General features: G+C 35.6%; 1 protein-coding gene across 4 annotated transcripts in view; it reads right to left on the bottom strand.

Annotated features, from left to right (window-relative positions):
• Positions 1–8,807: 8,807 nt before the first annotated feature.
• The window catches only part of PLEKHA7 (pleckstrin homology domain containing A7), a 139,440-nt gene continuing 133,176 nt past the window's right edge, over positions 8,808–15,071 (bottom strand). For 3 of the 4 annotated variants that reach the window (XM_032222637.1, XM_032222628.1, XM_032222655.1), the window contains 2 exons: positions 12,067–12,206; positions 8,808–8,957 (listed from right to left, as the gene is read on the bottom strand). In XM_032222637.1, the coding sequence (XP_032078528.1) occupies positions 8,935–8,957; positions 12,067–12,206 (163 nt within the window). In that variant the 3' untranslated portion in view covers positions 8,808–8,934. The remainder of the gene's footprint in view (positions 8,958–12,066; positions 12,207–15,071) is intronic. The other variant, XM_032222647.1, reaches the window with a different exon arrangement.

Here is a 15,071-nt window from a genome sequence, read left to right as displayed (position 1 = left end):
AAATAAATAAAAGGAGTCTAATAACCAGGGGAAAACATGTTTTGCTGCACTGCACTATGGGGGGAAAAAACCCTTCTATGGCCTCAGAAAATAGGATCTCATCAGGTGTTTCTAAGAAAGGAGGCTCAAAGTTTCTTTCCGAAAGCCCAATTTTTAGGGCAGCATCAAAGGCCACAGGTCCTTCTAAGGCTATGGTTAGGGAATTCACATCAAAGATCATGTGTATGCTAGCTCTCATGTCAAGAAGGGCTGCTGGTGGAAATCTCTTGTGGATTTACTACAGTCCCCTGAAGAGATTAAATTATGCACTGAAGCTGCCTCTATAACATGGAGACAAAGAGAATCAATGCCCCGGCTAGGTTTCCTAATCAAAGCTTGGCATCTTTATTTGCTTTGAGGCCTTGTGAAGCATTGGGAGAAAACGTAGCAAGCAAGTGCCTCAGCAAAGATGGAGAGGCCAGGAGAAATGTTTGGTTTGAAGAAAGCAATCTCCTTTTATCAAACTTTCACCTGAAACTTCAAGCCTTTGCATGTGGCATCTAAAAAGGAGCCACGTCCTTCGTCACAAGGTTGTTGGTTCTTGTATAGGCTTGATAATCATGATGAAGATTCGTTCGAAAGAAGACAAAAGGGCCTGGAACTATATCAGCCAAACAGATCAGAAACAGTATTCTGCTTTCCTCATTTCATGACAGCCTTGTAAGAAAAGATACTTTACATTACTAAAAAGAATATAGAGGCAGTAGAGTCTGCTCTTCAAGTTAGTTGATGGGATTTAAAAATAAATAAATGCCAGAGAGCGAGAGAGAAGTTATGACACTCCTTTTATCACTTGCTTTATTATTTCTTAAGAAACTAGTAGAAGTTTAGGCTTCTGTGGCCAATGTATGATTCGAAAGCAAATGAACATACCAAAATTCTTGCACTGTACAAAATATACCAGCAATGAAATAGTGTGCCATAGGCTGATTCCAGTCTTGATAATTATACCATTTATACCAGTTATACCATTCAGGGTTTCATATTTTTGTACACATTCCCCCCTTCCACCAAACATTTTGCAGTTGTTGCATTTTGTTCTCTTTTACGTTGTATCTTTGCAAAGCCTGCTTTTGTTTCTAGGTGGCATCTGCAGTTAGGTGGTCAGAGAATGGCAGCATTCACATAGCACTAAGTTACAATATAGTTATTATTTATTTTTTCAGATTCTAAAGTCATCCACTGGTGGACTCTGGCTAGTATAAAATGGGTAAGGAACAATAAAAAATTAAGGACTGTAAAACAAAATGCTGGGACAAAACAAAATGGTTGGTTGTAATTAGCCTGACTACATACCCGCATAACTCCAAACCAGATCTTAAGTTTCTTCCTCCAGTGCTTAAGACAATATGGATATTGAGGGATGCTAACATCTTAGTTCTTCATATTTCTCAAATCTATAAAGTACACCAGGCAAAAATATGTTTATGCAGCAAATTTTAAAAACAAATCAAATATTCAGTGCAATGAAAACCAAACCAAACCAAATATAACTGCAATAAAACAGAGGAGCTCAAACATTTTCAGCCAGTTTTAAATATCTAAATTTAAAATTAAAATGACTGAGGAAAATAAAGAATTTGCAATGAATATAACATTGGCACCAATGTGCCCTTTTTTAAATTTAGATTTACATCTCAGATTACCTCATTCAGCTGCTTCAGATGTTAAAAAGCATAAAAGAGGAACAGATCCATGTGGGGTTTTGTCAACAAATGTAACAGTGTAAAGTCATGATCCCCAAGTGTTTTTTGTAACTAACTTTGCTGAATAAAAGTATTATGTTACCTCTTCCTCTCTTACTCAAGTATCCATGGGTGATTGTATTAAAAGCAACTGAGAAACGAGGGTGAACAAGAGGGATTTCTTTAGCAAAGATCAGAATGGCCAAGGTTGTCTTCATTAAAATTCTGACCCACTTCCCAATGTCAAGTGGTTTCTTTTTCCTAAACTGTCTTGAAACATCTTCTGATTAAATATGTTGATTTAAAAAATAATATCTCCTTTGACTCAGGATCTATTTCTGGTGACTTTGTAGACATATCCATATTTCTTGACAAGAATACATAAGTGGTCTCTCTCTCTCTCTTTCAAACACACACACACACACACACACACACACACACACTTCCTCCCTCTCTCATAAAGAATAATATTGGGGATAAAGCTCATAGATTCCAATATTAGCAATGTCACTATAGTTTGAAATATTATAGTTCTCCATATTTAACATGAATTAACCTGGGATAATAGTTTGTCTTCTACAGTATATAGCATTCTAATTGTTAAAGACAAAGGTTTGAAAAATATTTAAAAACCGTAAAGCTTTAAACATTGAAATCCAAGCCAAATACTCTCATTATCAAATCTAATATACAGATGACAGCCAAAAGCATAGCCTTCTGGATATGACAAACTTTCCAGCAATTTGAAGTTTTTATGTTTACAAATACTGGGTTTCAGTATTTTAGAAATATTTTACCATACACTCATTCATATCTTTATCTATCACTGTCTCTATCTACCTAGCAGACCTATTTATCTAGCATATCTATCTATCTATCTATCTATCTATCTATCTATCTATCTATCTATCTATCTATCTATCTATCTATCTATCCATTTATCTATCTATCTTTTCTATTTTTCTTTCTTTCGGTCTTTTTCTGGGTGTAAGCAAATAGCATTACTTCCAGATAAATTTATATATGACTTGCAGGGTGAGAGTTGTTTTCTGTTAACAGAATAATATATTTACTCATATTCCCATTTCTCCATACAATTTGGTTTCAAAATGACCTGTACTTATATTTAAGGACACCATTAATTGAAATGCCGATTAAAATTGGAAATCAAGAGTTCATTTTTAAATGCAATTTATGATTAGATCTTGGATACTTCAAAAGTGAAACATATTTTGTTGATAGAATTTGTATCTCCCCTATATGTTCATGTGGTTTTGATGCAACACAATGGTTTACAGTACTTTAAATGTGAAGCAAAGTTTCAGATGTGCAGATGTGATATCTTTTGTTAGTAATAGCTGAAGTCTGGAGTCCTGGAAAAATCATGCTTTACTGAAGAGTCACAATGCAGTTCAGTGAATTGGGATACATTTCTAAATAATTGTTCTGAAGTCCCATGCTTTTGCCACCTAGACTAGAACAAAGGTCTCTCTCAAAGCATTATTTGACATTTTTATTTATTCTATGGGTCAAAAGGTTTCCTTCCCTTCCCCTGATCATGATTCTGCTGTAATGCCTTCATTTCCCCTTCTTCTCAGGCTTACCTGTAGTTTAAAACATTCAAAGTATGGCTTGGGCGCAGAATACCTCAACAGGCTGTATTAAAAATGCCCTTTAAAAATCCCAAAGCTTTGAACTAAAAGAAATATCTCAAGAAGTTTTCATAGAAAGTTCATTGCAGTTGGTTCAATTCAGCCAGACTTAGATGCCCCTTTTCGAATAATAGGGGGGGAAAGTGTAAAAAAAAGAGGTCAGGCCCAATCAATAGACTTGTTCAAACAGAATTCCAGTCACTGTGATGTATGTACATTTTGTGCTCTTCCTTTGTACTGAACACTATGAAGAAAGGTTACTTTAGCTAGTAGGTAGTAAAAGTCTTCGTCTTTTGAACGCACCTCAGCAGTAGGAAGGTTGATCAGGCAAAACCACATCACAATATTTTTGTGTCTTCTCTGTGCTTCTATTAACTCTGTAACACACACACACACACACACACACACACACGCGTGTGTGTCATTTGCAAATACTTTAAAAGAAGAAAGACAGAAATCAAGGAGAGGGAACCCTCAAAAACATGCTTTCCTGATCTCTGAAGCTGTGCTTCTCTCGCAAGCGTGACAACATTAATTCACAGAGTTGGAGGAAACCTTTTCTATTAGCCGTTGTTTATTCTGAAACTATGTTAAAAAATCTTTGTTGGGACAGAAAGCTGCACTAGCACAACTCATTTGCCATAAACAGCCTGATAATGATTAAAGTTGTAAATGAAAGAGTTCCCAGTTTCCAAGTAAGTGTAAATAGTACCGATCGTCTTAACTTATGGCCATAGTTGGAACTTGAAGCTTCCATCACTAAGCAACCTGGCTGGTAAGCGAGTTGCATCCAATTTTGTAATGATTTTGCTATGGTAGTTCAATCACACAAACATTAAGCAATAGCAATAGCAGTTAGACTTATATAGCAGTTAGACTTATATACCGCTTCATAGGGCTTTCAGCCCTCTCTAAGCGGTTTACAGAGTCAGCATATCGCCCCCACAGTCTAGGTCCTCATTTCACCACCTCGGAAGGATGGAAGGCTGTGTCAATCTTGAGCCGGTGAGATTAGAACTGCTGAACTGCAGATAACAGTCAGCTGAAGTGGCTTGCAGTACTGCACCCTAACCACTGCGCCACCTTGGCATCATCCATCACTGAAGGTTTTTAAGGAGAGATTTGACAGAAATTTGTTTGAGCAGGGGTTGAACTAGAAGACCACATGGGTAAGTGAATCCAGCTTGCCCCATTGGTTTCGTTTGTTGAAACACCCTGAGAAGGTTGCAACTGATGATCACATGACCCCAGGATAAGGCAACCATAATGACAGCATGAAGGTTGCCAAGCATCTAAATTTTGATCATGTGGGGATGTGACAACGTTCATAAGTGTGAGGACTGGTCTGAAGTCACTTTTTAAAACACCTTTTCAGCACTTTTTTCATAATTTTGAAAGGTCCTAGACAGCGACATATATTTCTTTTTCTGGCCACAATGAGTAAATATCAGCTGCGAACTCTGCATTGGCAACAGGAAGGGCAACTGCCCAGTAAATACATAGTTCCATTGAGTTGCCCTGACTCCACCCCGATGCAAGAGATAAACTGATGTGTGCAAAGCCCTTAGAAATTAAGCAAAAGCTATTTCCAATTCCATATTTATTTCATGAAAAATTTTTAATATATACTGTAACATCACCATTGTCATTAAGAAGCATAATGTCTGTAATTTAGAGGTTTGGCCAAGGAACTCAGCAACTTATTTGAGTTCTATGCTAGGGATTCAAAAGATGTGCAGTCAAATCCTGTGGGATGAAGGCTGAGAAAAACTGTGCTGTAGTTCAGTGTGGATCTAAGAACGAGGGACAATATTTTGACAGTAAAAAACAAATGCAAATTCAATTGCAGTTGGAATTTGAAAAACAAATGATAAAACTCCAAAGGCAGATCAAATATAATGTTAATAGTTTAATATGTACATATATATTGTCTCAAAATTGTTACATTTCATTTAAATTAAAATTTTCTTGAAAAATACTTCAACATTTTAATAAAGAAAAAAAATAAAAGATGATCATTTTGACAAAATGTTATATACTTGACACTGGCAGTATTCCATTAAAATAGATTGTATTTTCTAAATACACTTATCAAGAATAGTTTCCAAATATAGCCAAAATAGAATACAAGTTCAAAAAATAATTTTCAATCCAGTTACTATTTGATAAAAGACAAATTTTATAGGTAGAAATTGTATGTCTTAACTTAATGACGGAAAGGAAAACAAAAACTAGTGTTTCTCTTTATGTAATTCTTCTATAGTTGCTAGAATAAATACATCCAATTACATATTGTCGACCAACTTTAAGGAAAGAATTAGCAATGCAGTGTTAGATTTCAACAAACACCATTAATATAAGCCTAAGGGAAAAGTTAACATAATCATTCTTATGAATTTTTTCAGAGTCAATTTTGCTGTAAGAAAAACTATTTATGTTATCATTTGGGATAGGTGGAGAATTTTGTCTAAACACAGAAAACAATCATTGACTTTTACAAATGTAAAATGAGATAATGCTACTTCATTCCAACCTGGTTTAAATTAAATTAGCCTGTTCTTCATGTGGAGCATGTATGTACTTCTCAAAGTATTGAGTATTAGTATTTGAGTATTTATTCTTGGATATTTGAATTTTCCACTTCTGTTTTAATAATTCCATTCTAATCTGAAAGAAATAATTGGGACTCAGTTCTACAAGTAAATACATAAAATGTATGGACTTAACACAGAAAGGGTTCCATTCTTCTTGAAAGATTTCTTCATTGAACAGTAGCTGCAAGGCAACATCACAAAGAGATTTTTAAAGTACCTCAAACTCTCAAAATTAGTTTGCTATGTAGTGTGCGTCTGTTCAAAGAACAAACATCAAATGAAAGGCAACATGTAGTTCTCTACAAATCTTAATTTGGGAAGTCAGCATGGAAGCTTTTCCCCCCGACACATGAATTCCTCTTATATTACATTCCCTCTATATTGATACAAGTCATCAAAACTTAAGTACATCATTAATAGCCATGCTCATAAGGATGTATAGAAAATCATGAATATAGACTCTTTGCTACCTGTGAAATTCTGTTCTCCATACACAATGTGATTTTAACAGAAAATTTTAGGAAATCCCTTTATTTTTAAGTTTGTGCATTGTACTAGTAGCAGTACAATGTAGTACAGATAGTAGAAACTAGCTGAAAACTACAGATTTCATCTTTTACAAAAAGAGGTGCACTTTAGTTGCACCTCTATAACAGACATCGGTATGAATGTCTCAATCATTTACACTGGGATTTTCTAATAAAAAGAGTCTCAGGCTTATATGTAGGGGTAGTAATGTTATAAGCCAGTTTTAAGGAAACAATTTCTATTACACATGGGCACCCTGTGGCTTCTAGAAAACTACACTGTAATCTTGTGGTGCACAGCCATATTTCTCTCTGAACCAATTCACTAATGTCAGTCCATATCCCATCACACAGACTGTGTTGAGCCACAAAAATAATAATAATCCTTGTATGACCTATTATGCAATCTTCACCAGGATTGCTGTGTAGAGGTGAACTTAATTTTCATTCCAAAATTGACCCGATTTGTACTGCTAACAGGAAGGAAATATTCCAGGATTTGGCAGCTGTTTGTTTTTGTCATCTCCCTCTGGGATCTTACTTATGCCAGAATTACTGCAATGGAGGAATGGAAGAATTTAAAAGTCTTCATATATCCCCATAGTCATTCTCGTAAAAGTGCTCTTTGCCTGCTGATATTACTGGAAGGGACACAGCACTTCAGATCACAGTTGGGGAGCAGGATTAAATCTCCCCCCGCCCCAACAAGAGTGAGATATATACTGTATATGGGAGAAGGTGTCAGTGTGTCACTGCCCTGACATTTAGTGTAGGCCTGTAGAGTATTCCAGAAGCCAATCTTATCTTCAAACCAAATGAAAGCCCACCTTGGCTTAAATCCATATTTACTTTACTCTGGATGATTAGGATTATTTTTTATACAATAGGTATAAAAAGAGAGTAGCGTGATAGAAAGCTGTAATACACTGAACTCACTTCTGCATGAGTATGAACAAGATACAAGACGGCTGTCATATCACATTTTTAATATAGCACACAAGCCTTCACATTAAAAAACAATCATTAACTGCTTTTATTAGCTTTTTTGCTTAGGACCCAAAAAGAAAAATCTTATACTTTAGATTTTGATTGTCTGGGCCAGGAGCTAAATCAACACAGCAAATTATAAATAGTTGACAATAAATCATTTGTGCTGCTTTTGAAAATACAGATATTAAGAAAATAAATATTTGATTAAAATGGTGTATTAATAATTGCATCACTTATTTTAAATATTTCAGTTTAAAGTAAGTGATCTGAACGGTGAATGCAGGACCTTTTTGATGGAGCACTTCCTAGAGGGATCGACAACGAACAGCGTCCTGCTGAATGTGCAGAGAGATGTACAATGATATTTTTTTTATATTAAAAAAATAGATTTTGTGCGTAACTTATCCCATCTTTGTGACAAATGTCGTGAATGTATGCGTATGTATCTTAGTGCTAGAGGAGAAATTGCTTGAGAATTGCATTTACATTGGGAAAGGGACTAAGTCCTAAGCTCAAAGATGATATAAAAAATGGATTTCTTTTTACAACAGGTAGACAGTGTTGCTAATTTAGTGATGTCATGTAGGACAGAAGTCTATAATGATTCTCAATTATAATAGGCTATATAATTTATTCAAAGGAGTCCATGTTTTGCATATTTTATATCTACCAGTAGTTTTTGTGTTTGTATGAGATCTGGAATTATTGAAATGTTGATTACTTCAATAAAATTGCACCTGATTGTGGTCACAAAACCATTATTCACTCTAATATATATACACACATACATACATACACATACACACATGTGTATATATACATATACACACACACATACTATATATATATATATAGGGACCTCGTCGAAATGTCGCCAAGTTACTGTCAATCTTACACGGGAAAAGACCCGAATACACCAAAACCTGCATATATATATATATATATAATTTTCCTTTCTAAACACAAAATATCCAAAGAATATAATGATGCATCTTCATAGCATGCATCCAATCTTTTAAACATATGCAGCCCTTTTCAACAACAAATCTAATACATACTTTGTTTCTTAAAAAAAATTGTCATTTAGTGTAGCACATATGCACATATTTTATATCACTGTTTTTCAATCTTGGCAACTTTACGATGGGTGAACTTCAACTCCAAGAATTCCCCCACCAGAATGGGATGGGGAATTCTGGAAGCTTAAGTCCCACTTCCTAAATTTACCAAGGTTGAGAAACGCTGTTTTATATAGTATGTTTAAAACGCTGTTAATTTATCTGATACAAAGTTCTTTCCTTTTTTGTTGTATGAACGTTCTCTATACTTATTTATAAAAGATGTTCGAATAAGAGTAATTATGAGAGAAGGCTAGCCTGGGGGTGCCTCTTCCTTCTTTCTGGTTGCATTTGTTCATTAGGCGATTGTTACTGGCACATTCCAGGAATCACTGTTCAGTTACTGCTTTGGCTAGCATAAAGAAAAACACAATGCAATTAGATATTGATGAAGCAAGTTTACTACAAAGCATAAATTTCCCAATTGCTGTTAATAGCTAATAGTGCACATAGGTAATTTTGGACTGGGAATAGAAACGGCTTATGATGAGGTAGTTAGATTGGATCAACATATCACTCAGTTTTTTATATGCCAAGAAACAAAATAACTTTGTTTTGTTAATCGGTCTTAATCAAAAAATAAATCTCCCAAGCATGTGCAATTCACTCAATTCTACCATAGCCCTGTATTGACTAAAATTTAATATGCAATAAAATTCAATATGTATCTGATATTCTAACGTGAAACACATAGCCTCAGAAAAGACCTAGAAAAGAAAATAAGCATAATTTTCTTTTCAAAAAAGGCAATATATTTTAAAGAAAAAAAATAGCTCCATGAAACTATATACAAACTTGGTTTATTGCCAGGACAAGTCGCCAAAAGTATGTTTCTGTGATAATGATTGCCATAACTATTCTTCAATAAGGAAATGAAGGCTCTTTTTATTTCTGCTACCAATAATAATATGTATTTTATTATGTAACTTTTATTTTACATATTTAATATTTATTCAGATGTTATTTAATATTTTAGGATTTTGCAGTTTGCACAAGACACAGCTTGTGGCAAATCCCATTTTCGATATGTGGTGCTGCTATTACAAAACCACCTGTACACATTTCACCTAAAATAACATCATAGTGAAAAGGAACTTAAAACAACTTGCAGTCTCATAGCAGTTTTTGACAATTTCTGCAAATATTGTGTAAGAATTTTTACTTTTCTTAACTGAAGGAGGCAAGATTCTTTAGATCAGAAAAGTATGCATGCAGTTATTACTACATTTACAAAGAGATCCAACATCAGCAAAGCATATCATTAATGGCAAATACAGGCAGCAAGAGCAGTTAGTTCTTACTTTCAAGGTGTTTAGACAAATGTGTAGTGAAATCCATTGCTTAAAGGGAGTGGCTGAGGTACAGAAGGTGAGGGTACTTTAGTTGGGTAAATCAATTGCGGAGCTAGAAGGGATCATACAAAGGAATTAGGCACCACAATTGCTTTTTGTGTTTTTCCTCTTTCACAAACACAAACATACACCACTTAATGGGCTCGAATACAAGGTAACAGGGCCAGCCCAGCCATTGGTATGAATTGTAATACTTTTTGCAAATCAACATGTACTTTCTATACCAAGAAAATTTAGTTCTACAATATAGAAAATCACCGAGTCATTTTTCTTTTATTATTTTATTTGTTGTGCCTTCCTCAAAAAGGAAGAACTAGATGTACTCTCTGATCCATCGAAGTGTGGCTGTGCCAACAAGCACATTAGAAAACTGTGTAAACCGAGATTCTATTAAAGGATATTGTGAGATTGTGGAATTTCTTGAGAATCTGGGTATTGTGGTGATCAGAGCCATTTATCAGCCATACAAACTTGCTGGGTGATATTTAGCCAATAATTGTCTCTCAGCTTGGTTTACTTCAAGAGTTGTTATAGCTTTGAAGGAAAGGTGTAAATCTAATGAATAAACAAATTTAGATGTTCACTTTCACTAAGACATTTTGTTCCTCCTAGATTTCTTGCTTCACTTTCTACTTATCTGAATCAAAAGATGTATATCACAGTGGAAATAATTCTAGCAAAATGTCTTTCTCCAAGATAAACGTAGAACCTGTTTTCCTTAAAAATGAACTAGAATCTGCCATGGATATTAACTTGGAGTGCTGACTTATTTTTTGAGAAGGCTTTTACAATAATCAATTTGTGATATTATTATTTTTAAATCAAAGGAATCAGAGAGTATTTGCTGACAAAATAAATGTAGATGTGATTTTTTGTTGCAGCTCACAACAGAAATCAAGATGAAATTGAAATTAATTAATAAAATATAAAATTAACTCGGCAGGCAATAGGTAATACTGGCCCTGCTATATACAATGAAAATATCATGCTGTATTAGTGACAATTGAAAGATTAAAATAGAAAAGAAGCACCATTTAGCAAGAACAACTTCATCTGCTATTTCTGTATATACTTAAGTTTCCAAAAAGACAAAAAAAATCGTTAACTGAAACCCATGAAGCTTTAGGAGAATTAAGTGACTAAATTTTCAAAAATAATTTGCCAAATCCAATTCTAAATCTTGGAATAGTGCAATCAATCAGTCAAATTTAACTGCTTTACTTTTAAAAAACGTTTTACAGTATTTTGATGAAAAAACTTGAATATGTGAACAGAAAAAAGATGAGGTGTTTTGTTGTTGTTAGTTGCGAAGTCATGTCCGACCCATCGTGAGCCCATGCACGTTCCTCCAGGCTTTCCTGTCCTCTACCATTCTCTGAAGTCCATTTAAGCTCACACCTACTGCTTCGGTGACTCCATCCAGCCACCTCATTCTCTGTCGTTCCCTTCTTCTTTTGCCCTCAATCTTTCCAAGCATTAGGCTCTTCTCCAGATGAGGTGTTATACAAAGATAAAACAAAGGTCTCAGTGCAAAGCCCCCCCCCCCGAAAAGTAGCAATCATCCAACACCATGCTGATTCTTTTGGAAACAGCCTCACCAAACTGAGCTAAGGATTGCCTTCAATTTGAAGACAACCCACTAGCACAACAGTTCACAGACCACTAAGAGGAACACATTGTTGAAAACACATTTTCCATCTTCAAACATCTACAAATATTTTGTTTAAACTGGGATCTCATGTTGATGACTGTAAATCTTTTGGGCATGAAAAATGTCCATTTAATCTTAATGTGTGATGTTGCAATCTATACATTGCCTTAGCAGATGAAGACTTGATGTAGATAAAACTTTGGGTTGTATCTCTACTCAAGTAGGAGGAACCTATACCCAGCACTGAATACTGATTAATACAATGCATGGTTTAAATCCAGTGGTTCAGCTCCATAACAAAAATTATTCAATTAGGACACCTAAATAACACAAAAAGTTATGGTCTTAATGCCCCGATATGTACAGTAGCCCAGAAGAAAGGTACAAATGCACATTATGTAGCAGTGTAACTAAAACAATGCATTGTCACAGCGACTGCTTTATAAATAGAGCAGTACCTGCTACCTCTTTGCTCCGCTGAGAGGCTTCTGAAGCCAGTGCGTATGATATGGTAATGATGCGTTCTTGCTCGTGTAGCTGTGAATCTAAATTTGAAGAGATGTATTTGTCCTGAATTGGAGGCTGTAGGTTGTGCACACTAGGGTAAACATAAAAAGAAAAGAAATAAAAATGTGCTGTAGTCTCAATCCACACCACTTTCCAATACGTGTTCAATACATGGGGGAAAAAGACCAGAATTATCCTGAAATTATGAATCATGGGATTATAATAACTTTTTACAGCATTATTTATATAATTGATATATTGACAATTATTAATACTCATATTATAAAATACAGAGAAGCTAATAGAAAAATAACAAAATCAACAAATAAGAGTCAGTTTAGCCTAGTAGTTAAGTTGCTGGCCTAGAAACCAGGAGACTGGAAATTCTAGTCCTGCTTTAGGAATGAAAGCCAGCTGGGTGAATTTGAGCCAATAATTCTCTCTCAGCCCAGCCTGCCTCACAGGGTGGTTTTCGTGGGATAAATAGGAGAAGGCAGGAAGGAGTTTTGCTACATGTTTGCCACCTTGAGTTACTTATAAAGTAACAAAGGCTGGTTCTAAATAATCTAATAGATAAAAAAACAAGCTAGCTAATCAGCAGCAAAAAATTTTTTTACCAAAGCAAAAAAGTTTAAATTTAGGGGCGCTTAAGTTTTAAATGCCTTAGAAAGTAGAATAGCTCTTAAAGGGCCTTGCGGGAATGGTCAGCCTGGATAATTCACGACTAAATGCGGTCTTTGCCATTTGGATTAGAGCCAGTAAAGGATTCTGGATGAAACATCTCACTACAAAAGGTAGAGACAGACCCAGGATTTTACAGGGCTATGTTTACAACATACAGAAACTAGCAAGATTTATTGTTCCAGTAGCGTCTTCCTTAAGGTGACCGGACCTCCTGCTTTTGGCCCATGTCCCGCAGCGTGTTCAAAAAGTCCCGATTGACTTCCGGGGAGGGACCTGTTGCCGTCGGCAGCTTAACAGAGCTGCCCCCAGAGTTCTGGTTCGTTATCTACTCAATATCAAGAAGATAACTCTTTTTTCAGACAAGAAAAAAGCAGTGAGGAATCTCAGCTGGTAAGAATCTTCTTTGAAGTTCACAGTTTGTTTCTTTTTGGGCTGTGGACGGAGGGGGAGGATCAACCCAAAGCTGAGTCATTCAACTCCGACCTGAACTTCGCAGCTGTTATTTACAGCACAAGACAGGAACCCCTCCCCCTTAGGACAATCTTTAGAAAACAGACTATTGAAAATCAATACGAGCAAAGACCAAACTTGTGAACTTTAAAATTTTTCCCTATCTGAAATACCAGCTTCAATGTTATAAAAATCTCTTTTGTTTAATTGTCTTCAAAATGGTGTTTACAGCTTCTGCATTTGTTATCTCCGGCTTCCTGGTACAGAATTAAAGGAATAACTTCTTATAATCTAATTAGATCTACTCCCTTAAAGCCTTCAAAGACTCTTTGTTGTTGATACAGAGACATTCCAAACATTCCAAACGGACTTTCTCTTTTGAAACCCTCCGTAAAACCCTTTGTAAAAAAAAAAAAAAAAAAAGGGGTGGGGGGAGGAATTTCTTTTTCTCCAAACAGCACAGTGGATTAGCAATTTAGAATAAATAATTAAAAGCAAAATATAATGGCATCCAAATAAACCTCTGTGAAATTACTTCCGAAAACGTCTCCCATACCAGGCACAAAGGTGCAGCCCCCACCATCTATGCCCCCTAGTGGAGACGTACTAACAAAAGAATTTTTCTTGGAAATGTTCAAAGAATCCAGAGAACAGAACTTAGAAATGTTTAGAGAGTCCAGAGAACAGAATCTAGAAATGCTTAGAGAGTTCAAAGATGAAATAAGGAATGAGATGGAAGTTCTATATGACAAATTCGATACTAGGGTCACTAAAATGAACGATAATATGATGGGAATTGTAAATGTGATAACAGAATATATTTCTGGAATGGAAGATAATTTAGAAATTCTCAATGAAGCTAAAAATAACCTGATATCCAAAACTGAACTGGTGGAACAAAAAATTGATAATGCTGAAAAACAAATTATTATGATACAGTATAAGCAGATGGAACTTGCATTAAGAGTGAGGGGGCTGCGTGAAGAAAAGCAGGAGAACTTAAAGCAAATGTTTTCTGAAGCTTTTGACCGTCTGGTGGGAAAACCGGGATCCAATTTTGATTGGCAGATTGACAAGATTTCTCGTGTTAACTCGTGGGCGGCAAAACAAAGGCAACTTCCCCGAGATGTGGTAATATACTTTGTTACAAGAGAATCTAGAAATATGATATTACAGGAGTCTTATAATACTAAGCTTCAAATTGGTGGACAGGATCTGATTGTTTTGAAAGAAATACCACCTCAGATGCTAAGAGCCAGAAGAGATTATGCTTTTCTGGTGGAAGAGCTCAGAAAGCGTCAGATACAGTACAGATGGGATGCCCCATTCGGTATTATAGTTACAATGGACAAACAAAGATATCGTCTCAGTTCTGTATGGAAAGCTCGTGATTTCTATCATAAGATTCTGAAGATGGGATACCCTGAATCTTCGGGATATGGTGAAAAACCACGAGACGAACAAGATAAACAGCAAACCACACAACCATCAGATAAAATGTATCATCTCCCTCTCCCGGAGGGGCAAGGAGTCAAGGAAAAAAGATCCAACCATATGACCACCAGACAAATGGATAAACAAACTACCATGCAACAATCTCAACAATCGTTGGCCACTGATCAAGGAGCTACTGCAACAAGCTCAGAAGCTGTGGGAGGAGCCAAACCAAAGGTGAGACAGGCCTTGCGGGAGGCTCTAAAAAAGCTTCAGGCAACCAAAAATGACAACTAAGATTTTGACATGGAATGTTAACGGACTGAACTCTCCACAGAAAAGAAAGAAAATATTTCATTATCTCAAACAGTTTAAGAATGACATAATT

The sequence above is a fragment of the Thamnophis elegans genome, chromosome 1, assembly GCF_009769535.1.
Source record: "Thamnophis elegans isolate rThaEle1 chromosome 1, rThaEle1.pri, whole genome shotgun sequence".
Taxonomy (NCBI): domain Eukaryota; kingdom Metazoa; phylum Chordata; class Lepidosauria; order Squamata; family Colubridae; genus Thamnophis; species Thamnophis elegans.
This window is presented reverse-complemented; position numbering and strand designations above follow the sequence as displayed.